This window comes from Podarcis liolepis, assembly GCF_965112155.1.
Source record: "Podarcis liolepis genome assembly, chromosome: 4".
In the NCBI taxonomy this organism is placed as follows: domain Eukaryota; kingdom Metazoa; phylum Chordata; class Lepidosauria; order Squamata; family Lacertidae; genus Podarcis; species Podarcis liolepis.
The window spans coordinates 77,953,914-77,980,255 of NC_139558.1; the positions used below are offsets into that span (position 1 = coordinate 77,953,914).

Here is a 26,342-nt window from a genome sequence, read left to right on the forward strand (position 1 = left end):
CACCATGATCTAGGGCAAGGTGAAGAACAGTTGCCACCCCCCTCACACATTTTTGCAGGACTACAATACCCGCCATTGTTGATCATTGGCCATGTTGGCTGGAGCTGATGGGAGTCAGATGGGTCACAAGTTCCCCACTCTGACTTTAGAGGACAAATAGCCGAGTGCTAATGGAGTAAGCCAATCTCATTTAAACAGTTCCACTTTTGGGCAACATAATATTCAGGATATCCTCAGCAACAGAAGAGAGACCTTGACCAACCTGGTATCTTAGTTCAAATGATTTTAGCAGCAGTGGGGTTTTGTGGGAAAGGGGAAGGCTGCTTGGAGGCAGTAGATAAGGAAATATCTAGCTATTTTAAATGAGTCCAAGTCTTCAGTATCAGATGAATTACATTTTAGGTTACTAGAAGCCACAGTCACACCATAGTGTTTTAAACAGTTGTGGCTTCCCCCAAAGGATTCTGAAAGCTGTAGCTTGTTAAGGGTTCTGAGAATTGTTAGGAGACCCCTGTTCTTCTCACAGTTTTCAAAGTACCTTAAGAATCAACTCCTCTCCCCAGGGAACTCTTAGAATAGTTTGTCACAGTAAGTAATATTTCCACTTTATTCTGTGCTAGGCCATCTTCAACTGGAACACTCTGTTCACTTTTGGGCACCACACTTTGAGAAGCACACAGACAAACTGGAAAGAAGTTCAGAGAAAGGTAATGAAGATGATCAGAGATATGGAAAACAAGTCCAATGAGGAACATTTAAAGGAACGGAGACATGATAACACTTTTTATTTCTCTGAAGGGCTGCCACATGGCAAGGTTAGAGCTAACAGGCTTAATTTAAAAGAGGGTAGATTTGGACTGGGCATTTGAAGACACTTTTTAATGATAACAGCAGTTGAACAATGGAACCAATGACCTCAAAGGTGTTGAGCTCACCGAGGCCTTCAAAGCACAGGTTGGTCCCCATGTCTGTGCCCTGCACCCTACCCCAATCCGCGCTGGAGGCTTGGGAGATCCCCCAGAACAGATTTAGGGGGTGCTTGGGTGAGGTGAAGTAGGCGAAATCCTTGTGCTGATAAAGCCATTTCCCTTCGCCAGGGAAATGGAGTTGCGAGCGGGACGCAAACCCGCCCCTTTTGCGGGGATATGGCTAGCCCCCGCATCATAGGGAGTCCCTGGCACGTCACACCCTTGGCTGACCAATCTGGTCGGCCAGGGGGCATGGCGTACTCCATTTAAGCAACCTGAGAGCGGGAAATCACCACTGTCTTGTTCCCGCTCACACAGTTCTTTCTTAGATCTACTTTGGACACAGCCCAATTCTTCCAATTCAAAGTCCTCATGAAAATCTGCAAGTCTACCAAATGCGGTTTTAGTGTGAAATGGAATGAGCCCACATATTTATTATAATCATTTGGCTAAAATAAAACAAGCACACCAGACAACACGGCGACTGTATACAGGAAAACATACAAGAGACCTCAGCGACAAATTTTTGAATTAAATTGTTAAATTAAATTAAGCTTTGTTGTCTTAAAGTTGCTCTAAGTTCTAGAACTACGGCACAACAGATTCTTTCAGTGGTGAGATAAATAACTTTCAGAGATCTAGTGATATCCTGTATGATATCATGGTGTTTCTGAGGAAGTTAAAGTCCTGAAGCTTTGAGTCGATAAAACCATAGGTGACAAAGCCCAGGAAGCAGAATCTTCCCATTGTTAAGTTTGAAGACCCAGTTTAAATGGGTTGGGGAAATGCTACAACACTATTACAGGCAGGAGACCTTCATCAATTTCACTGCTCAGAGATGAAAAAGTCATTAATAAAGAGGGGAAATGCAGACTAAAAAGGGAAAGAAAAACCAAAGTGAAAATTAAAAGTCACCTCTTTTATGACTACTAGTCCTCCAAAGAAAATACTGCATGCACAACTTCCCCCCAAGAGTTAGACAAAGTTGTTCCATCCCCCAATGTATTTTCTTTCATTCCTTCTCAGGAGGAAAGATTTGAAAAAGCAGACCGCTGGGAAGAAATACTACAGACTTCTAGGTTAGTGAAGGAACTCCCAGCATCGCTGGTGTATTCTGGGTAGGAAGAACTGGAAGAGATTATGTTCTTCAGCCTCTGAAGTGCAATGATTAATAGCAAAAGAAGAAATGCCAAGAGGCTGAGGAATATTGAGACATAGACATAGACGTTAGACATGTGTCCGGAAGATGAATCCATGGATGTCGAGAGAGAGGTGGGATACAGCTCCAGAAAAGTCCCATTTTCCATATTTGATATTAATCCAGAGGTAGGGTGGAGTTCCGACATTTTATTTGTGCGTGTTGTAAAATAAATGGAGGAGACCTAACATTCAAAGGCAACCTTCCAGAAGAAAGCTGGCATATTGAGCCACCCAGTGATGGCTGTTATCCTTCACTTCTTAGGTCAGAATAAATCTGGATGGTGTTATCCTTTGTTGCTGTAAGAAAGAAAAGGGGGAGAGGAAAAATTAGACTATAGTACTTAAAAGTTCATTTCTTATTTGATGCAATGCTAGAATGTTGAGCAAGCGAATAACTTCAACTTCATGTTTTGGTTCTTCTTAGAGGCAAGTGGTAACAGAAAGCTTGGCATGTAATATTTTAAATGTATACTTTCTACTTAAGTGCTGCTAGTAATCTCCCAAGTACAGAAATCTGGACACTGCAGACTTTGGTGTCTCTTGAAACCAACCCATCAACTAGCCTTTTGCCGAACTCAGAACTGTTTTGTACCAGTTTAGGTTTTTTGTGTGGTTAGGTCTTCCATAACTATATCATTGTATCTAACACTGTCCATGTGTGCGTGGAAAGGACTTCTGATTGCACAGTGTGATTTTTACCGGGGTCTTTCTGAAGCATATTTTGGGGGCATATAGGGAACTGCAAGGGGGTGGAGGTGGATATGAAGCCCCATTGCGCTGGCAAAAGTCTGTTTGGAATCCACTCCAATTCTGGAGCCTCAGAAACTGACCCTGAAAAACATGGAGGGTGGGATAAAATGAAATGAGGTTAAAACAATCTGGTGATTCCATAAATATGCGCCAACATTGCTACCGATAATACTCTACTTTGATATTCTCATTTATCACTCTTTATTTCTTGTTGTTTCCTCTAACACTGGGGTGGCTAACCTTTGGCCCTCCAGCAGTTCTTGGACTAGAACTCCTGCCATTCCAGACTATGGGTCATTCTGGCTGTGACTCATGGGAGCTGGAGCTCAGAAGGAGCCAGAGGGCCACAGGTTACCTGCCACTGCTCTGACCTAATTAAGAAGCTTCTTCCTCAAGATGCCAGCAGCTCTTCTGTCTGTGAGAAAACCCAGCAGAGATGAATGATCTTCAAGACATGCAAACAAGTCTCTCCAAGCACCATTTCTCTTCTGACGGATTAAAAGATGCCTCAGCACACAATTTCTAAGAGAGCGAAAGAATTTGCCACTAGATCTCTGCAAAAGCGTGCATAAAATAACCGCTATATTGCAATAGTAATCTAAAGGTAAGGGTCTTGACAATACTATAAATAGCTTCAGATATCTTTAAAACTTCAGCTACGGTAAATAATTTATACCCAATTTGATTTCATTTCTATGTCGCCTTGTCTATGTGCCTTATAAATGCCTAGTTTAGCAGAAAAGGAAGCAATGGCATCAAATTTCTCATTTGTATGGTAGACATATTATCCTAAGCTTAATAGTATGGTTTTAATGAATGTAAATGCCCAAATCCAGGTCTAGCTGCACATTGCACAATATGAATTGCCTTAGACTGTGTGTCGGACTATATATTTGAATGTGCATCTCATTAAAGCAAGGGAGTGTGAGTTGGTTTGGATGTGAAAGCCAGCTTATGTGCTGTCAGAAACTGCTGACCGCTGCCCCATGTGACGAGCCGTAACTCTAGAAGTCATTGACCTCCAATAAACCTGTATGTGAAAAGATTCAGGACAGATAAAAGAAAGTCATTTTTCCCACACAGAGCATAGTTAAACTATGGAACTTGCTCCCACAAGAAGCAGTGGTGGCCACCAACTTGGATGGCTTTAAAATAGAATTGGACAAATTCATGGAGAAGTCTACTAAAAGCTACTAGCTATGATGGTTATAGGGACGCGGGTGGCGCTGTGGTCTAAACCACAGAGCCTAGGGCTTGCCAATCGGAAGGTCGGCAGTTCGAATCTCCGCGACGGGGTGAGCTCCCGTTGTTCGGTCCCTTCTCCTGCATAATCTAGCAGTTCGAAAGCACGTCAAGTGCAAGTAGATAAATAGGTACCACTCCAGCGGGAAGGTAAACGGAGTTTCCATCCACTGCTCTGGTTCGCCAGAAGTGGCTTAGTCATGCTGGCCACATGACCCAGAAGCTGTCTGTGGACTAACGCCAGCTCCCTCGGCCTATATCGCAATCCCAGAGTCGTCTGCGACTGGACCTAACGGTCAGGGGTACCTTTACCTTTATGATGGCTATGTTCTGTCTCCATAACTAGAGACAATAAAGTTTTTGAATACCAGTTGGTGAAAACCACAAAGCAGAGGAGTTCTCTTTGCTTGGGGCCCGCTTGCTGGTTTCCCACAGGCCTCTGGTTGGCGCTGTTGACTCCAGCCAGGTCATTAGAGTGCCTCCTACCTTTGGCTCATGTGATTGTTATCTTGCCTCCAAGCAAGCTAGACCCCAGGCCTGTTACTGGCTTTGTAATTATCCACTCAACTGCTGAAACAAATAGTATAAATAATCATACAATTGGTACAATGATCTGTGCGGCTTGCATTGATTAAAAAAAATATGTACAACACCAGTGTCCAATCAACAAATGGCAAGATGACTGTGATCAGATCCTGGGAAGCAAATTAATTGTGTACTGTATTAACGGGATAAATCATGCATGGCGATATAACAAAATCAAGGGATCTGAGAGTTGAACAGATGGAAGATGTGTGTGCATGCATGTTCACCAAAGATGCTCCTCACTTGGGGAGCCATTTGGCATGGGAATGGCTCTGCTACGGTATCCAATTCCTACTTTCCTTCTCTTTTTTAAATTTGTCTCCTCTTTTGTCTTTAGAGTAAAAATCTTCACAGCTCATTATATATCCACTTTATAGTAAATCATTAAAATCATTCCCTGAACACCTGTCTATTTATTTAAAAAGAGTGGAGCAAATGGCTTCAAAACAATGCAGATGAGTCCATTCTTAGCAGAACTGGAGAGGGCGAACGGCATTTAAGAGTCAGTCTCAGAAGAGTTCAGATGTAAGCTACTGATAGGATCACATCAATTTCAGCTCTACATACTGCAGTAAATTGAGTGTTCTTTCAGATAACCTTGGTTGCACAGTGTTATAAATTCCCTTACATTTTTATTGCCTGTGGTTCTTCTCTGTGTAAATCTTGATTCTATTACTCTATTTTATCTGCCAACCTCTATGAAAATGCAGCTGCAGAGGCTTCATTTGCAGTTCTTGGGCTTGACAGATTAGACCAAAGGCAGAGAAGCAAAGAACTTGGGACCCACAGACTTGAAGGAGCGCCATCCTGACATCAACTTGTTGGGTATTAAGATCTTCAGAAGGGGTTCTTCTAAATGTTCTGCTACCAGAAATGGTATGGTTAGCAGGAATGCACATACGGGACTACTTAGTGGGGTCCCTCCATTTGTGGAATACCTTCTCTTTGGAGATAAAAGTCAGCATCAACAGTTTATTCATTGTGGTGCCAACTTAAAACGTATATGTTCCCCCAGGCTTTTATGTGAGACAAGTCTACACAATCTTTACCCTTTGAATTTTTAATTACTTTTAATTGCTCTAGTCTTTCTTTATGATGTAAACAGTCCTAAGATCAGCAATGATAAATGATGGGATAGATATTTTTAAAACAAAATCTTTTAGTGGAAGGGCTGTAGCTCAGTGATGGAGCATGAGCTTTCTGTGAAGAATGCCCTAGGTTCAATACCCAGTAGATGGTATTCTATTCTGAGCAAAACGTAGTTGACCTATGGAAATTACTGGACCTAAGTTATGTTTCATTAATTTCAGTGCGTCTAGTCTGAGTAAACCTTAGCTCAATATCACCCAGGTAGGGTAGACAGCACTGAGCTGAATGGACCAATGTTCCAACTCAGATAAAGGCATAATTCTTGTTGCTGACAAAACAACAATTTGGGACCATTCCAGACAAGTTTTTCATGCAACGGATGTGCTACAGTGCACCAGAATTGAGACCTCAGATGAGGAGAACCCCATTATCACCCCTACAGATTTGGGGACCCCAGTTCATCCCAAGTGGCCCCATCAATCAGCTTTAAAGGCTTCCCACATCATCCTCAGTAACAGAGGTGACATTGGTTTCAGGTCAAGGCCCAGACCAGAAGGCTCAGTGGACATCTGGCAGCTCAAAGTTTCTCTCCCTTGAGGAAGGACTAGGGCAATAAGGATGGTTATAAAGCTGCTCAGTTGGTGCTTGCTAGCTGCTAATGCAACAACTCAGATGGCTTAGTTCCAAGAACCAAATCCAATGTGAGTTTTTAGCAGGACAACTCTTTAGCTGTTTTTTGAAACCGTGCTCACTAACCTGCCAGACTTGGTTAAAGTTGAGAATCTGAGGCAAAATAAGGCAAGACCATCGCAATTAGTAATTGTGCTAATGGCTTAAAAAAAAATTAAGAACAGGCATGGGGAGTCTAGTATGCATCAGGACACTGGTGGTGTGCACTTTTAACTCTTTTGCTCTGCTCTGATCCAGACCACTCCCCACACCTGCTACAGTTGTACCTTGGATCACGAATGCCTTGTGAGTCGAAACATTTTAGCTCCCGAACGATGCAAACCTGGAAATGAGTGTTCTGGTTTGCGAACGTTCTTTGGAACCCGAACGTCCGACCAGACTTCCATGGCTCCTGCAGCCAGTTGGAAGCCGCACCTTGGTTTCCGAACATTTTGGAAGTTGAACGGACTTCCGGAACGGATTTCGTTCGACTTCCGAGGTGCGACTGTATTTGCATTGGGAGAAAGTATCTTATTTATGCTAGTGGAACTTGTCTTCCAGTGCAAAGAGGCATAGGGGGCAGAGAGAGATTAGGACCCCTACTGAAGGCAAAAGATTTAAGACTACTGCTCCCTCCCGTTTCTGATCTAGACTTTGATGTTTTTTTAACAGCCAGCCACACAATACAATCATTCATGCTAATTGCACGAATGGTGTCTTATCTTGTTTGGCCCTCAGCCACACAGTGGTGGCGGAAGGCAATTAATTATATTAATTCCATTTATTAGGCACTCGCTGCCTAAGTATTCTCCGATAAACTTACAAAGTTTGAAGAGCAGAACATGCAGAACATAAAATCAGAAGAATGCTTTGCAGAAAAAGCCATACAATAGCCACAGAACAGACCCAATAAAAGAGCAGCAAACTGGAGCAACAAAAAAACCTATCAATACACAGCAAAATCACAATTCATGGATGCAAGGCTGTTTGGCTTGGTGGCTCACAATCTGGGTATGCCAGCTTTACACACTAGCTTATAGTTTCTTTAATTGCTGGGGTACTATAACCAAGAGCAGGCAGTCTAATGTTGCTGGAAAGCTGTGCACTCTCTATGCGCACAAAGAGTGCCAGATGGCCCTGGCTGAACAGGAAGGTGTCTGAACTACAGCCACAGCAGCCATAATCTTGCCAAACAATTCACTTTTGAGGTTTGGTGCAACTAATGGCGCAAATCTAACCACAACGTCGGAACAACTTTCTCAGGCATGAATAAAATGTTTACATCAAGTGCCAGCTAATTAAAACTAGACATATCTTCAGTGACTGAGTTTGGGAATTTGGAAGAGACCCTGGAGTGAAAATCAAGAGATTCAGTAGACATCTGACCAATTAACCAGTTGTGCTAGATTTATTATAGAGCGGAAGTGGAAGATTCTGCTTGCCCCTTGGCTAATTGCGGCACAAGTGCAAGCTCCTTGGGGGCCCAACTTTGGGTCTCTCCCTGTTTTGGTGATATGATTGGCAGATGACCAAACCGTTTTATTTTGCCGTGATATTATATGGAATGACTTGCAGAGCAAGGCAGACCTTTGACTCATAGCACTTTCCTCTATCATTGGTGGAACAGGTGTCCTCAAAGGCACTCCTGGCCTTTCGCCAGGTATGTCACCTACAGCCATTCTAGGATTGGGACAGCTAGACCACAGTTGTTCATGTATCGGTAACCTCACAGCTGTGTCACTGCAATGCGCTATCTGTGGGGCTACTCTCGGAACTGATCTGGAGGCTGTGGCCTGTACCGAACAAGGCAGATTGGTTGCTTGTGGGGAAAACTATTGCCAGCACATAACACTTTGCTTGCATGATTTGAACCGGCATCCAATTTGCTACTGGACCAAGTTCAAGGTGTTGCTACTAACATTTAAGTCCTGTACAGCTCGGGACCAGGTTACTTTAGAGGTCACCTTATCCCAAATATGCCCAGTAGATGCCTGAGCTCTGTGGGAGAGCTACTCTTGCAAGTTCCAAAGATCTCAGAAGCCTGCAGCAACTCAGAGCAGGGCTTTTAGTGTTTCTGCCCTTGTTCTGTGGAATAACATTCCTGTCGAGATACATACAGCAGGCACTCACTATCTGCATTTTTCAGAAACAGTTGAAGATGATTTTGTTTTGACAGGCCCCACAAGTATCCACTTCAAATCTTGCTTTAAATGTATTTGTGTCTAAACATTGGTTTAGAATGTGATTAATAACATTAACTGTAATAGTAATATAGTCTTCTAGACACACACACACACAAAACAATTTATTTGTTGATTTATTTATTATTATTTATCAAATATGTATACTGCCCTTCATCCGCAGATCCAGTGGCGGTTCACAACATAAAAACCACAAGGTACATAAAAAAAAATAAGAACAAACCAGCAATCCCCTGCTCTCACAAACACGTTTAAAAGGGTTTTGAATGTTAATCAGCCAAAGGCCTGGTTGAAGAGGAACGTTTTCACTGGGCACACCTCCTTGGGGACAGCATTCCACAAACGGGGAGCCACCACAGACAAGGCCCGTTCTGGATACATAAAGCAAGAAGTAGATCTGCTTTCAGAAAGATTCTTTCCGTGAGAAAGACAAGAATCTGGCAGAATCTCTGAATGTTTCTATTTCCCATTCTTTAAGCATACTTTGATTGAGTAGATAAACAATTCTCCAGGGTTGCATTTGAATCTCTTATTATGTTGCTTTTTTCTTATTCTAACTCTGAGCCACTCAACCTTGAAATCAGCCAGAATGTAATAAAGGAAGCTATCGAATGCAACAAAACTACTGCAGAATACAGTACACCATTAATACCAAAACGTATTGATAATTCTATTTATCACACTGGTATTCGGTGCCAAAACAAGATAACAGAAGCCAGCCACACCCTGTCTTTTATCATTCCAAGTTGATGACACATTAAAATTTAATCACGGAAACAAGATGTCATACAATGGAACGTTGTACACATGCATGTGAGGTTTGAAGCTCACACACAATCTTCGTCCCAGATGCCAGAGGACAACCGTCCCCTCCTCTCCACGTGCTCTCCATCGATCCTACTTCTGTCTGTGAAAACAAAATCTCTGGAGAGGCTGAATGTGTGGAATTGTCTTCAAATGAGACAAATATAAATGATTCCACTTCTGTTCCAATCCTCTCCCATTGCCCTAGGAGCTCCTTTAACAGACACTTCTCACATGCTGCACAGCATTTGATTATTCCTTCCCAAAATTGCATGCAGTGCAGCGGTCCTCAATCACAGCTGAGACAACAATGCCTACAGAATCCTCCAGCGAAAAAAGCACACTGGCCCTGGAATGCAAATAAAAGTCGGGGAGGAAGTGAGGGAGCAAAAGGAAAAAGTAACAGCATCACTCGGCATAAAACTATTAATATATTCCAGTTGAAGAGCGTCGGATATAGCATGCTTTCAGAATTTCACTATGAGCAGCTACTAGATCAGGGAATTATAGAGAGGCAGCCCATGTTTCTCTCCTTATACCCTCAGCAGAGAACTGCAGCTAATCACAGCCCCCCCCCCAATAACCTAAATTGTTTGAAGATGTGCTGTATGCTGAATACAACCCATTCAGTTCAAATGTGACAAGGCTGTCCCATTAGCACAAAGAATTTCACCTGTACAATGGGACTTCCTCTCATTTTCTCTACACATTCCTGCACCGCCTGAAATCTGCTCCAAAGGGTAAGGGGAACTATAGGAACAGTTTCAAGAAAGGAAGTCCCATTGGACAAGCAGAAGTCCCTGAGTGAACAGAATGGGCTTCACTGGATGCAACCCTACTTTTTTTTTAGGTGTATACAAAAACTGTATTTGGCATACGGTACAACAGAAATGGGGACCCTGTGGTCCTCCAGATGTTGTTGGTCTGCAGCTCCCATCATCTGTGACATGCAACAACCACATTCCAGCAAGAGCTTGCAGAAGTGGAAACGTAACCAATCGAGCCTTTAGTACAAGCTGAAGGACGAGAGCATAATGGCTGAGAGTGAGCAGCTGGAGCGTGAGGTGCTGATAGAGCATAAGATGGAGAGGATGTTGACTGATGGTCAAACCAGGCACTATGAGAACAAAGAAAGGGCAGAGGCCACTGATTCCATCTCTCTCCCCAGTTCTCTGGCAGGTCTACTAGGCTGGCTATTGCTGAGTTGTAGCAGAACTGTTGGGTTCCGCTACAACTCAGAAGAGTGATGGGGTGTGTCTTGCTGCAAATTTGCTAGGCACCTGCCCACAGATCTATTCAAGGATACCATCACCTTTGTTGTTTTACATTGCTACTGCTTGTGGGGACCAGTGGTGGTACTTCTCACTGAGAATGTGGAGCCCCCAGGGCGACGGCGTACAGTTTATCCAAATCTGCAGCTCTAATGGGAGAAGGGCTATTGCCCATGGACACACATCTATGTGACAGAGTGTGGGACACCTGGTGCTTCTTTTAATTAATTTTTTTGCAGGCATTTCTATTGGATCAAGGTCCAACCCCCTGCAATGCTGGAATCTCAACATGCGGTCCCCCATCCAAATTTGAAACCATACCGGGGCCTGCTTAGCTTTGCAAATGTGCTGGCAGTTTTATTGCTTTATCACTAGGACACAATCCTTATGATCACAAATGCAAATAGCACTGTGACATCTGCTTCACAAATTCTCTTCTCTTTGTTCTTGGGATTAGCTAAAAACTGAACATCAGAAAATTAAATCAGTGCTCTCTGCATACTGCTGTCTAAAACATGGCCTCTGGGTGGAATTCCATTCAAACATGCTAGACTTTTAAAAAATACCTGCAGATCTCTCTTTCTTTCTTTCAGGGGAAGTTGCAATTTCCAGTGCTCAGTGGTCAAGAAGACCAAAGGCTGTTTTGAAATTGCAGCAGGACAATATTTTTTTAAATAGTGAAAACAATTTTGCAACTTCAGTAGTGGACTAAGCCGGTACTGGCTTTATTTCTGAAATGGAAAGAGTATTTTGATCAACTTTTAAAAGTTTGCTTTTGTCAGTTCCAGCTCTTTCTCAAGCCTACATTTTGAGGCTGGAAACAAGAATAACTTGTTTCAGATGTAAAATCCAGAGGCTGCGCATTAATTATTGGCTTAGGTTTGCCAGAATGGAGGATTTTAACTGAGCAGGTTTTAAGGAAATGGCCAATTTGGACCCAAAATATAAACCCAGTAAATCTACACTGGAGAAGCAGAGTTATTTTTACTACAACAGAAAAAAATAGGTTTTTTTTCAGTGCAGTGCGAATAGCAGAGACAATTTCATTCTCTAGGGCTGAAGTCAAACTTTCTCAAAGTTCATTACAACTTGCAGAATTTAATTAGTGCCCCCCACTCACCATGGCCCTATGTACACACTAATATATCTCAATAGCAATTTGAGCATAAATGAGAAATATTTTTAATGGCAGAGTGTGGAAAACCTAATAAATGATTTTGAGTAAACTGTATTTAGTTGTAAATATTACTTGACAATGTTATTTAAACAAGGGATAGGTGCCGATCTGTAAATTGACTTTTAAAAAATTATTCAGAAAAAGCAAAACTGAGTGTAATGGCCAGTAGAACACAAAAAACTTTTCATATTAAGCAAAGCATCACATTGGCTTTCAAAAGAGCAATTGGGAAAATTTAAATAAAACAAAAACAACCACTTCAGGTAGCCAAAGATGTTTTCACATCTCACTTTCCTTAGTTACACAAATGCTGACCAGAAATATTTATTTAGGATGACCAAGTTAGAAGCAAAACAAACAACTTAAAAAAACCCTTATTTTAAAGTCTGTCAAATATTCTGCTTCAGAAGTCTTATCCAGCCATTTATTGTGATTAGAGGACAACTGCAAATAAAAGCCAGTGGTTATTATCTCCCCCAACCCCATATTCTATTCTGCTTCCATCCATATGAAACCTTCTCTGTCACCTCATAAAATATTAGCAATGAAGCCAGCCTGAGAAGTTCACACATCCATGTCCAAGACTTGATGACTGCAGTGTCAAGTTGTAGCACATGTGACATGCATGTGAGCGAGACAACCTTCACAGGTCACACTTCTTCAAATATGGAGGCAATTCGCACATCTGGCTGCAAGTCACTAGATTATGCACACCCATCTGTTCTGCAGCCCTTAAGGGTCCATAATTCTAGAAACATTTACTGGAGAATAAGGTCACACAGATCACAGTGGGCCTTACTTCCAAAGAAACACCTGTAAAATTCTGCTGTAAATTGATCAGCAACAGATCCCTTTACTATTTAAAGACAACATTGCTTCTTCTCCCACTCCCTCAATGGAAATACCTTTGGAAAACCATCCCTGGGTTAATCTGAATGGAAGAGAACCTCCTCTAAATCTCCAGATTGCATTTTGAAATAGATATATTTAGATGCACTGCCCAATCTTTTTCTCCAGTGTGGTAGATAATTCGTTTTGCAGGAGGCTATTCACGCTGTGCAAATCAGATATTTCCCTCTTCCTATCACCCGCTTTGTGTGTGTCTGCAACAGTGTGCAGGTGTGAGGGGGAGAGAAGAGCATTTTTGAAAACTCTCTAATCTGGAGATGATGCAGAATGGGCACAAAAATACCTGCCGGAAACTCTTTGCCCTCTAAACACCAGCCAGAGGGCAAATCGTATGTAACACTGAAGAGCTTTGCTCCTCTGTAGCACAGGTTGGTTTTCCACTGACAGGTGATGTTCCTGCAACCTGGGTTAATAAATGAATGGCGATGGCGGGTGTTTTGGGGGGCAGGCAGTTAAGGGAGTCACAGAGGCTGCAATCCTAGACACGCTTTCTTGAGAGCAAGTCTTGCCGAACTCAGTGGCACTTACTTCTGAGTAGGCATGCCTAGGGTTGCCCTGCAAAACTTAAAGAGATCCAAACCGTTCCACCAGGCAAGAAAACCGTCCCCTAAAAAAAAAAAAAAGCGAGAGAGAAACTAATCTAATTCCTTCGCTCCCCCTCCCACAGGTCCCCTTTTTTGAAGCAAACTAAAAGGCCGGTTTCTGTACCTAAAGGCTGCGTTCTTTTGTATGTTTACTCGGGAGTAAGCCACGTGGAAGGCTTTCCTAGCAAACCGACCCAGAACCGGGTTGCTCGGCTGCAATCCTGGACTACTACTTCCTTGGAAACAGGCAAGTTCTAGCGAGGCTTCTTTCCGAAGCAAATTGCTTCGGATCCGGGGGGGATCGCCTCGTCCTTTTGCGTTCGGCGGAGGGACGCTGCGGAAATGCCAGGCTGTCCCGGGAGATCTCCGGGACGGGAAGGCTGCTCCGATGGCAGGACTTTAAACGACACCATTCAAAAGCCTCTCTGAGCAGAACAAGGTGGAGAAAATCTGGAGCCGAGGAGGGTTAGGGAGGGCGCGCGTGCAATCCAGAAAGGGAGACCGCGGAAGGGACGCCGGTTCACTGACCTGCGCGGGCGGGATCCCGTCTGGCTTTCTCCGGAGGAACGAGGCTGCGAAGCGCTGGGCAGCCGGAGCGACACCGAATCACCGCCCGCCTCGCTCTACAAGCCACCCGGCCAGCACTGCGCTCAGCCGAAGAAGCGGCTGGCAAGAGCCCGAGGGGCGTGGCTGCCGCTGGCCCGCCCCTGGGAGGGGAGAGGCCTCCGCCGCCCAATCAGCAGCCGGCTCTCGCCCTATTTAGAATAAAGACTCCCCATCACCTTTGGCCGCAGTCGCTTCCCTTCGCATATTCTAGAGCGGGTGGGGTGGAGGCTCCCTGCGCATAGATATGTGAGATGCGAAGGCTCTGCTTTCCATTTCCTTCCAGACACGTGTTTTTTTAATAAAGACCCCTCCCCACTTTCCCGTTTAGCAGATACATAATTCACCTGGCCTGCTGAGAACAGGCAGGACCGTCCCGGCCATGAGGCAGACAAGAGCAGCCGCCTCAGGCAGCCAGAATCCAAGGGCAGCTGCTATGGGTGCCCCTACTGAAGGGAGAAGCTGTGGCAGCAACGCAGGATTTAGGGCAGTGCTAGGGGTTCCCGGGTGGTGCTGTGGGTTAAACCACAGAGCCTAGGACTTGCCGATCAGAAAGTCAAAGGATGTTATGGCAGATTTTTGTGTGTGTCATGTTAAGTGAGGAGAAGAACATTGCTTGAATGGTTGATAAAGGACAGTGATAACTACTTCATGTCTTTCGAACTAGCTGAAGGTGCTAGCCTAATAGCTTTTCACATATGGTGGCTCCTATCTTTAGCACACTCCATTTGCTTAGCTGGTGGTTGGAGAAAAAGAATTTGCAACTGGAATGTGACCTATGAAAGAGACAGAGTTTTTCTCTCTGCCTGGGAGTGGTATGCTGTTTGCTTTTGGAGGAATTGGAATTGTCTGTCTGGATGTTTGCTTTTCCTCCATGCTCAGCTTGTACATTTGTAGATAAACAGATATTACAAAAGCCCCATGCCTCCAGTGTTCTCTCTTCACAAGGAAGCAAACCCAGGATTCAGTAGCTCCTAGAACTTCCTGCCACTTGCTTGAGGTATTAGACAGGTATAAACCTGACTTGATTTTAGCAAATGCAGTGGTGGGAAACCTGTAGCCCTCCAGATGTTGTTCGACTCATAAGAACATTGGAATATCCTACTGGATGAGGCCTAGTTGAACATCCTGTTCTAGTGGCCAAACAGATACCTGTGGAAAGCATACAGGCAGCACCTGAACACAACAGCACTCTGCCACTGGTATAGAGAAGCACAGTGCTGCTGACAGTGGAAGTAATCTCTTAAAGCCGTCCAAGTTAATGGCCATCACAGTCTCCTGTGGAAGTGAGTTCCATAGTTTAAATCTGCACAGTGTGAAGAATTACTTCCATTTGTTTGTCCTGAATAAACAACTTCATTGGATGTTCCTGAGTTCTAGCGTTACGAGAAGTGAAGAAAAACCTCTCTCTATCCACTTTCTCCATAGGATGTATAAATGTTATGCACCTCTAACATGTCTCCTCTTACTTGCCTTTTCTCTAATCTAATCCCCTGCTTCCAATGTTTCAACCGTTCCTCATAGGGGAGTTGTTCCATCCCTTGGATCATTTTGGTTGCCTGTGGTTAGCCTTGACTCCAGCTCCCTTCAGCCCTAGCCTTGCTGGCCAATGGCCAGAGATGGTGGAAGTGGTAGTCCAGCAACATCTGGGCACCACTTCATTCTCCACCCATACTGTACAATACAGATTCTGACCCCTGAGAGTTTCACAACAAAAGGATAGCTAGACATTTCAACATTGCTTTGTTGGCTTTGTGGATATAGTGGAGGAAGCTTGTCATTTTGTAAACTGAAATTCAATAGGGTTTCCCCTGACAAGGTTGCATGCTTCTTCTTTCTTCTTCTTTGGCGTAGCCAAGTAAGATTGTCTTCCATAAACACGGTTTTAAACAATGAGAACGTTGCATGCATGCATACTGCGACATCTTAAACAAAAATAGTAAATGGTATTTATTAACTCATTTACTATACAGTGGTACCTTGGGTTAAGAACTTAATTCATTCTGGAGGTCTGTTCTTAACCTGAAACTGTTCTTAACCTGAAGCACCACTTTAGCTAATGGGGCCTCCCACTGCCACTGCACCGTCGCTTCACGATTTCTGTTCTCATCCTGAAGCAAAGTTCTTAACCCCAGGTACTACTTCTGGGTTAGCGGAGTCTGTAACCTGAAGCGTATGTAACCCGAGGTACTACTGTAGTATGAAAAGGGAAGATCAGTTGCTGACTTTCAGTCTTTCTACTTTTGCCCAGAAACCAGACCTGTTAAGCTGTTCTAAATGACATTTACTCGGAACTCACAGGTTTCTTAATAAAAACTATATCCAACCTTCCAATTATGTTGTGTTAAGCTGTAGTAATTCTTGGGACTAGACATTTCAGAGTTCATTCAGTCCATCCATACTTCCTATTAATTCACTGAAGATATTTCTCTGCTAGAGTAACCTCTGGAGATACAACATTTTTAACAAGGGCCCTCCAGAATAACAGACAATTCATCATCCTAAATGTCATTTGTATTGTACTCACAAATTCATAGAGTCAATAGAAAATGCAAGACTCGTCGCTCATCACATATATATCTGTATCAAATATTAAATGCTGTAATATATACTGGATCAGTCAATTATAATTTAACATTTACCTAAACATCAAAACGTTTAACATTTAGCTGTTTTAAAGATACTATCATTCGGAATAATAATGTGTTCAAAGACATGAGTAGAATTATGAAAGAAAAGGTAGTTTCATAATCAATTATAGCTTTATTGAACATTTTTACAGATGAGCAAGAGAATGCCAGAGATAAAGAACTCATGGCAGCTAGACAAACAATTTCAAGATATTGGGGAAAATATAAAATCGATATTCATATCAAAGTAATGCCTTTTCATACCAACCAAAACGTTACAAAATGGTGTGTGACCTTTCAAGTTTTACCGTATTGGCCCGAATATAAGCCACACTTTTTCCCACCAAATTCCGACCTTGAAAAGTTAAAGTGCAGCTTAAATTCGCGACCTTACAAAAATTGGCTTTTACTATATTGCTGCTGAAACAGACATACAGTAAACTGAAACGGGTGTGAGTGCCTGCGGAATTTTAAGGGAGAGGCTTATGTTCAGGTATTGTCTCCTGCTCCCCCCTTGAATTTTAAAGGTGCTGCTTATATTCAGGTGCATCTTCTATTCGGGCCAATACGGTATATATGAATAAGCATAAATAGAACTGTGTTGTAAGAGCCACATGGAGGACTATAGGGTGACGAAAGCCAACCTGCCATCGTAAGATCAGATCCTTATTCTTCAGCACTGGTCCAGCTACAGGTAGTTGAGACCAACCCATTGCTTATTGCTACCCATGAGATTTATTCATGGTTATGGACTGGAGCCTTTGTACTTAATTATTAGTTTGCAATTGGAGGAGGAGAAAAAAACTGCTGTGTCAGTATTCTGCTTTTGCCAATGGCTGAGGGCTTCTTGCAGATGATTCAGTGGAAGTCGAAGGGCAGCGATGCTGCGATCCAGTCCCTGCTATTAAGTTTCTGGCAATGACATAGTGAGGCACACAGTGGACCTTAACTTTCATACCTAGCTGCCCAGAATAATAAGAAAGAAAACTAATGATGCAATTCTCTGTGAAATTATTAGTCTCTTTTTAGAGACCAGTAATGCTCCTTAACGCTCAGGGGTGTGTATTTTAGAACCCTGAATAACCGTTGACTTCTGGTACAGACTTTGTGCCCCTTCACACCTTATTGGTTTGCTACAAAGAGCTCGGCTGCAGCAGTGCTGCCATTGTGGCAAACACAATGGCGATGGAAAGAGTGAAATGGCTTTTTTTTCTTTACAACTTTGAGTGGACATGCGTTTGCTTTCCTTTATCTGCACATGGAAGCTTGCAAAATGGCAGAGGTGAAAGAGAAAGAAACATAAAGGCCTCTGAACTATGCAGCAATCAGAGCAACTATTGCAACATCCCTGCAGCGAAGCGTAGCTGTGTCAAAGGCATCACGTGCCTCTCAAAACATTGCATCCGAACATCTGAAAGCATTGCACAGATTTGCAGCTAGACGCTCACCACTAACACTAGGAAAAAGAGAGAGAGATGGGAAAGTAATTTTAGTTTTTAAGCATCTGTTTATCTGGGCACCACATGCAGATATTTATATACAATTTTTAACATCTGAAAGGCTAGCTCATGCTTTGTGGCCCTGATTCTTCTGATAGCTAACCTTTTCTTATCTATGAATATCCTGGCTGTACATAAATAAAGGACAAATATCTCTATCACACCATCACTATAGCATTGCACAGCACAGCACAGTGGTATAAAATATAGTGGCACCAATGTTGCCATATTTTTTTTTAAAAAGATACAATCAAGTTAAGGCCTCCAGAGAGTGCACTAGCAGCAGCCTAGTCTAAGATTATGTGGGATGCTGTCTCTCATGAGATTAACTACTGCTCTCTAGTCTAGCCCATCGAATAATGCAGTCTGTGTCACCAGCTGAGAATGTAGGAATAATAAAAGTTTGTATCTCCTCTTGCTTTGGCGCAACATTCACGGCTCAAGGGGGTTCTGAATTACCATTCAGACACAGAGTCTGAAAATGCCAGGAGTTTAATAATAATGGAGAGATTGAGAGTTTTGATATTGTGTTTTCTCTGCTGTGGGACACAGCTTCTATAAAACAAGCATGGAGGGTGTCTCTGCAGATTCCCCACAGCTCCTGCAAGCTGTGAGAGTGGGACTAATTGTTTTGGATAATAGTTCCCCCTGATTTTTAGTTATGACATTCTTTAATGTGCTCTTTGTGGTGCTGAATGAACAGTTCCTTCTTTGTGTCTTCAAATTCCCACCGGCGCCCAATCTCTACTAATCCACCATTCATTTGTTACAGAAAAAGGATGCCTGACAATCAGCGTACATGGTATTTTGAAGTTAATTCTCTGCACATTAAGCAAATGAGGGCATTTGCATATTTTCTAGATATATATTGTCTAGTATATTGGGTCGTTAAAGTGTTAGTTTATTTCAGTAAAAATTGCTTTGGGATGACGTGCTTTATATACCAGACATGTTTTATGCATAGCATGAATACCATAATCTTTTCATATATTTTCTTTGGTTCATCAAACCTCATCCTGTGGTGTTACTTTATATACAAATAAGTGATGGAATCGACAAGAAAATGGTAGTAATTGTGGGAAATAATGTATTTCCATTCTTTGTGTTTTGTCCAAATAGGTCAATAGGAGGGGATACTGCAGACCAGGTGGGGAAGCCCATGGGGCTACATCTGCTTAAGGGTCCAGCAGTTCCTTACCCCTGATTTAGAGGTCTCAACAAAAAAAGTAATTGGACAATGTGGACAAGTGGTCTAAACCACTGAGCCTCTTGGGCTTGCTGATCGGAAGGTCGGCGGTTCAAATCCCTGCAACGGGCTGAGCTCCCGTTGCTCTGTCCAAGCTCCTCCCAAACTAGCAGTTCAAACACACACCAGTGCAAGTAGATAAATAGGTACCGCTGTGGTGGGAAGGTAAACGGCGTTTCCGTGTGCTCTGGCACTCGTCACAGTCCTCCGTGAGCCAGACGCGGTTTAGTCATGTTGGCCACATGACCCAGAAAACTGTGGACAAATGCCGGCTCCCTCGGCCTGAAAGTGAGATGAGCACCACAACCCCATAGTCACCTTTGATTGGACTTAACCATCCAGGGGTCCATTACCTTTACCTTTTTTTACCAGCAGTTCCCTACCCCTGATTTATAGGTCTCAACAAAAAAAGTAATTGGACAATGTGGACAAAGCAAAAAGAAATATTATGTGCACCATGTGCAAATACACATTTGCCCCTCCTCCTCCATGCTGACCAAATTATGGTCATTTGCTTCCCCACCAATATTTCCTATTAGAAGCATAATTCATGAAATAACCAGAGGTTACAATAAGGATGTAGTTGTCAAGCATGTACCCATATCAAGTGTTTCATCTTCAGTTCCACTCCAGTTTAATTAGAGTTATTAATATCTTTCAGCCAGTGGCAGCTGGTGATTTGCATACATGAATAAACTATCAATCTATCTGTCATTTTAAAAAAATATTGTGTTCTTCTCTCTGAAGTACCTGAAAAGAAGGGAAATCTTCTGGACCAGAGGCAGGGGTGCAGATAAGTAGTTATAGATCAGAGATGGGGAAGCTAGCAGCAGCAGCCAACATGGCCAGTGCTCAGGAATGATGGGAGTTGTAGTCCAGCCACATCTGGAGGATCACAGGTTCCCAACCACTGTTCTAGACTCTGGACATAATGGACAGTATTCTACTGCTACTTCCCATCACAAGGATTACATTTGCAAGGGCTACTGCTTGTGCAGTGGGACTTTCCCCTCTCTCCTCTCCTGCATTTGCACTTTCCTGTCCCTGGAGGGTTGGGAAATCTGGAGGGCCGACTTTGCCTATGCCTGCTTTAGATGGCAATGTGGCTTATTTCAATTACTTCAAAAGATAACAAAGCAGCCTTGTTGTGTTTAGGGTCATTGAGGCTTGTAATTTGTCAGGCTTTATCCACTCTGAAGGGCCTACTGTGCCTACAGATTTCATCCACTTCTGTCAAAAGTAAGAAATATATAGCTATAGTTATAATTATTATCCCAGTAGTGACTGTAGGGAGGGAGGGATGAGGTGAACTCAGATCCCTAAGCTGAAGTGGGCAAGCTTTTAATTGGTGCTCAGTCGGGGTCCTAAGCATAATAATAGTAATAATAATGATTATTATTTATACCCTACCCATCCAGCATATCTTGAGGATGACACATGCTCTATATCTCTATCTATCTATCATCTATCTATCATCTATCTATCATCTATCTATCATCTATCTATCTATCTATCTATCTATCTATCTATCTATCTATCATCTATCTATCTATCATCTATCTATCTCTATCTATCTCTATCTATCTATCTATCTATCATCTATCTGTCTATCTATCTATCATCTATCTATCTATCTATCTATCTATATCTATCTATCTATCTATCTATCATCTATCTAAACACCTACATATATACAAGTAATGTATGATGCCTGGAATGCATTTTTTTTTTTTAGTCTGAGGAGCTACTGTAGAGGATTTACAGTGCAACCCTGTACATGTCTGTCTAGAAAGTTGATAGGTGTGTGTATAGGATTGCAGTCTCAAGAGGAGATTCTCTGAGGAGTTTCTGAGGGAAAGGATTGGTGAGAAGTTTCAGAGAGGGCGAGCGAAACATTTGAGATAGAAAAGGTATTGAAGAGACCACAGGGATAGCTATGGGGCCCTTAAGAGTCCACCATGGAGCAAAGACCTACCTTCTTCCTGACACAACATTGTGGATTTAGGAGCAGATGACCTGCTGGGGTGCTGGCTCAGGGGAGTCTGTGATGGCTGAAACAAACATTCCACAAGCAGTCAATCTCCTCCTGTAAAGCTTGTAACACTGACCTGAATGGCCACAGTTGTGTTATTGTTATTTCCAATTCATGGGGAAAATGTTGACTTTACTGCTTATTCAACCAATGGTGCACTTGTGAGCGACTCTGAACAGAGCTGGGGATGTAGGTTTATTCTATGTGACAATCTTCTGTGCACATCGTACACTGAAGTTGTGAAATGGGCTACAAATGCAATTTTTAAAATGTGGTATTCATGACAAACAATTAGTCAAACAAAGAGGGAATGGGGCCAAATAGGCCACTTGCCAAAGGTACCATTTCGTCTTGAGATGGCTCTGCCTGATCTCTCCATAATCCTGTTGTCTGCTCCCTCCTTTGCTTGCTGTGCTGAGCAGGACTGTAGCTGAGCAGCACAACAGGAGAGGGAAGAAGCTGAATACAGGACCAACAAGAGAACAGATGGGGAAAACCTTGATGGCTCTGTCACCTCCTGTGTTGGCAGATTTAAATATCTGTGACAGGGCCAGCCTCAGTGTTAGGCAGACTGAGGTGACCATCTCAGGTAGCTGATTTAAGATGTTGTGAACAGGCAACAACTTGTTGGTCATTTAATTTGTTATTGTTGTATTTTTGCTGTCAAGTGTTCGTGAGAACTTCCTTCCTCAGGTGTCAAAAAAAAGTTGGCTGGCCTTGGGTACTGCACAGCTTGGCTTAGGTGTGTATGCACTGCTCTGCCTCAGACAGTAAGACGTCTTTGACCAAACTGTGTCTAGCATACACATTGCAAAGTGACAACCCTATTCTGTCTTAAATCATGCAATGTGTTGACTTTGTTAAGTGTCTTGAAAATATGTGTTGAGGGGCAACCTTTAAATAAATATTAAAGGAAATATATATTTTTAAGCACAGAAAATTATGCTGCTGTGTTCTTTTTAGTGATGTGTGCAAGAAATAAAGCAAGAACGCCATAGCACCTTGTCAAATGTTTATCAAATATTTGACGTGTCCCCTTCACACTGTTTTCTTCCCTGTTGGAAAACTATGAGAATCCATCAATTATTTAATATTTGCGAAGTGCCTTCGAGCAATGAAGTGTCATCTGACTAATGACGAAGCTGGCTCAGCAGCATCAACATCCTTCATTTGCTTTGAATCACATTCGTAGGGTGCCAAGTCTAAAACCAGAATTGCTATCATGTTTTGCCTCCTTCGAAGGCTATGCTTGTATTGGTCTGTGTGTGACATGGGCGAGCGTTCTTCAAGGGGCAAGGAAATAAGGTGTCCACATGAGCAAGGAGGAATGAACCCTGAAACAGCAATGCATGCTGAAACATACTGGAACATGGAATCCATATTCCATGTAGTACAGAGTTAATCTATGGAACTCACTCCCACAGGAGGCAGTGATGGCCACAACCCTAGTTGGCTTTTAAAGAGAATTAGACAAAGTCATAGAGGAAAAGGCTATCGATGGATACTAGCCTTGATGGCTGCGCTCTGCCTCCGTTGGCTGGAGCTGACAGTCCAAAAACTATAGGAAGGCCACAGCTTCCCCATGCTTGTGATAGGCCCAACTTTTGTGAACCCATCCAATCCTTTAAAAATAAGAATATCCCATATGGCATAGTAAATTCAGTTTTCTAGGCACTGATCCTTATGTAGCCAAAATGGCACCACTCAAGAAGCTGTTGAAAGCCTCAAATTTTGCAGAACTGCAGGAGGGGGGGAACCCTACAGTGGGGGATGAACCCCAAAACAACTCAATGAAGATTGAACCTACTTAGATAGGCGAAGAATGCAGACTTGACTGTTGAGGGGCAAAACAGAACACTGGGAGGATGGTAGGGTGAGGAGGAATGGAATGGAGTATCTTAGGAAGGTAGAGCCAGCAAGTTGGCAGGAACCTTGGTAGGAGGACTCCACACTGCAGTATGACATTGCAGACCCCATTGTAAGAATTTGAATTTGTATATAAAAATTAGTGCTTCACTGCACAATATCTGACTAGACTTGCTTGCTTCACTTTCCAGCTTTCTATGAATAATTTGTCTGTTTATCCATGCCTTCATTTAGGATGTTTGAAAGGCTGTCCTCTCTTGTCCCAAACTTTTTTTCTTCCCAGGACCAAGGGACAGTCATGATTGCTCTTTATAAACCCATTGGAACGTTCTGCTTGATTAAATGATTCCTAAGAAATTAATTCTTCCTCTTTTTCTCTCTCTTTCCCCCTCCTTTCTTCATTAGACACTCACGGCAGGTTTTCAATTTGCCAGCTGGATTATTTGCATAAGCTTCTGCTGGCTGGCTGTAAACACATTGCGAGGCTTTACTGTTTATGCCACACGTTTGCCTGAGACAGTTCCTTTTGTGCAGACTGTCTGCTATTTTTACTCCCTGATTACACACACAGCACTAAATATTGAGGTATTTGGTTCAAGGAAATGGGGCTACACTGACAAGTCATCAGGCAGATGCTCCTGTAAGTCCCCTGCGTGACTATTTCAACAGATCTTTATATCATGTCTGGATGTGCTTGTTAAATAGCAGCCGTGGGGAGATCAGGATTCCAGGATGGGGAAGGAGATGAATCTCCTTCCTCCTTCTCCACTGTCCCAATGAAAACTGCCTACCCCAAAACTCCCTGGGTGCCAGGGCTAAACTGCCATTGCAGCCAGTTTCAATGACTATTTTAGATGATTGCATTTTTCATGGATCTGTTGTATCTTTTATCATGTGTTTGGCAACTGCCCTGGGATCAGTTTGATATAAATTTTAGAAGCTAGGGGCTGTCATCCCCGCTTGCTCCACTTATCAATCTTACCTACCCACCAATCTCTTGCCAAACTCCTGTCCCTTGCACCTGACCAACCCTTCCTTCCTTCCTTTACACCTGACCAGGTCTCCTCCCTTCATACCTCAATCCTCCTTGCATACCCCCTCACAGTTCACCCAAACCTCCTTGCCTCTTCTCCTCCCCACTCTCTGATACAGCTCCCTTCTCTGCTAAACAGCTCACCTGGGTCCTCTTGCCTCCTATGCTGCTTTCTCACTCGCCTGCCTAGCAGCCATTCCTGTCCTCATACAGGACTTGGCATGGCCATTAATACCCCTGCCTCAGACCAACTGGAATTCTGAAAATGTGGCTTCCACTTTGAAGTAGGGACAGATCAAGTATTGAACTGTCCCCTAGTCTGCTTGGCCTCTATTTTTGTGTAGCAACAACTCTTTGCAGAGCTCCTGGTGGAATTTTTAAATAATTATTTCAATAACTGTCTGCTAACTTGGTACTGCTAAAATGTGTATTCACTTTAACTTCTGTCTCATTGATTCCCTGTTGAGTGGATTATATTAGCTATTAACTGACATTAACATTCATTGTTTTATTGTTAACCTTCTCACTTTTTTTTGTCCCTTGTGTCTTAGCCAACCCTCACACAGAAATCACAGTTGCTGCCTGGCATCTTAATGTGAATCAATATATATTAATTCATGGGTAGGCAAACTAAGGCCTGGGGGCCGGATCTGGCCCAATCACCTTCTAAATCCGGCCCATGGACGGTCCGGGAATCAGCGTGTTTTTACATGATTAGAATGTGTCCTTTTATTTAAAATGCATCTCTGGGGTGGGGCCTGCCTGGTGTTTTTACATGAGTAGAATGTATGCTTTTATTTAAAATACATCTCTGGGTTATTTGTGGGGCATAGGAATTCATTCATTCCCCCCCTCCAAAAAAATATAGTCCGGTCCCCCACAAGGTCTGAGGGACAGTGGACCAGCTCCCTGCTGAAAAAGTTTGCTGACCCCTGTATTAATGTAACCAAACATAGACTCTGCTTATATTTTGTTAGTGTTAAAATGTGAGTCTGATACATATTTTTGTAATAACATAATTATTTATTATTACAGTGGTACCTCGGGTTACATATGCTTCAGGTTACATACGCTTCAGGTTACAGACTCCGCTAACCCAGAAATAGTACCTCTGGTTAAGAACTTTGCTTCAGGATGAGAACAGAAATCGTGCTCCGGCGGCGTGGCAGCAGTGGGAGGCCCCATTAGCTAAAGTGGTGCTTCAGGTTAAGAACAGTTTCAGGTTAAGAATGGATCTCTGGAACGAATTAAGTACTTAACCTGAGGTACCACTGTACATTATAATAAACAGTTAGTTTCCTATCATCCTGTTGATGCTTATTACTTTTCATTATTGATCCATGCAAAAGTACAAAGGGCATTTTTTGATCTTTTTTCTGGGCAGAGTGTGTGGACTGGTTGGTGGGAGGGATCTGTAACTCTGTGTGTGTGTGTGTGTGTGTGTGTGTGTGTGTGTGTGTGTCCTTCACCCCTCAGCCTCACTTGAACAGACAATAACCCTGAAGGAAGATGCATACTTCAGTGGGCAATTACCGACTCATTGAGTTTTCACCAGCTCATCATCATAAAAACTTGTAAACAATAATGTTTTTGAAAAAGCTAAAGGAAAGGACTGGGAATAGTTAAAACTGAGGAGAAGTGGTATGGGTGATTAGTCTGTTGAAATGTAGTCTGAACTGGTACCAAGAATCTGATTACATCCTTACTATGTTCCAGGTTAGAAATTAATTATCAAGAAACAAAGGACATGCTTCAATCAATGGAAGCACTCTTTAAGTTAGACTGATCTCCATATTCCGATGGGAGAGTTAAGCTGGTCTAATGATTAGAGAGCTTAAAAGTAGTAATTTATTTTGGGGAGGGAAAAGATTTTGAGAGCTACCCTTGGAAATAGTATCGGAGAAGAGAGTTCTTTCTGATTGTCATTATAGCCATTGTGATTGAGAGCTTAGGCAGAACTGGAATAATGAGAAACGCTGCTAGA

The 26,342-nt window shown here is 42.8% G+C and overlaps 1 protein-coding gene across 3 annotated transcripts; it reads right to left on the minus strand.

The window, feature by feature from the left end:
- Positions 1-752: 752 nt before the first annotated feature.
- On the minus strand, positions 753-14,106 carry SERTM1 (serine rich and transmembrane domain containing 1). Of its 3 annotated transcripts, XM_083499036.1 has the most exons (3): positions 13,978-14,106; positions 2,868-2,999; positions 753-2,465 (listed from the first exon to the last, which is right to left on the minus strand). In XM_083499036.1, the coding sequence occupies exon 3, from the start codon at positions 2,312-2,314 to the stop codon at positions 1,991-1,993; it is 324 nt and encodes a 107-aa protein (XP_083355162.1). In that variant the 5' UTR covers positions 2,315-2,465; positions 2,868-2,999; positions 13,978-14,106; the 3' UTR covers positions 753-1,990. The 3 variants fall into 3 exon arrangements, with proteins under 3 accessions (XP_083355162.1, XP_083355161.1, XP_083355163.1); XM_083499035.1 differs by lacking the exon at positions 2,868-2,999 and having other exon boundaries at positions 13,978-14,100; XM_083499037.1 differs by lacking the exons at positions 2,868-2,999; positions 13,978-14,106 and adding an exon at positions 13,574-13,953.
- Positions 14,107-26,342: the final 12,236 nt, after the last annotated feature.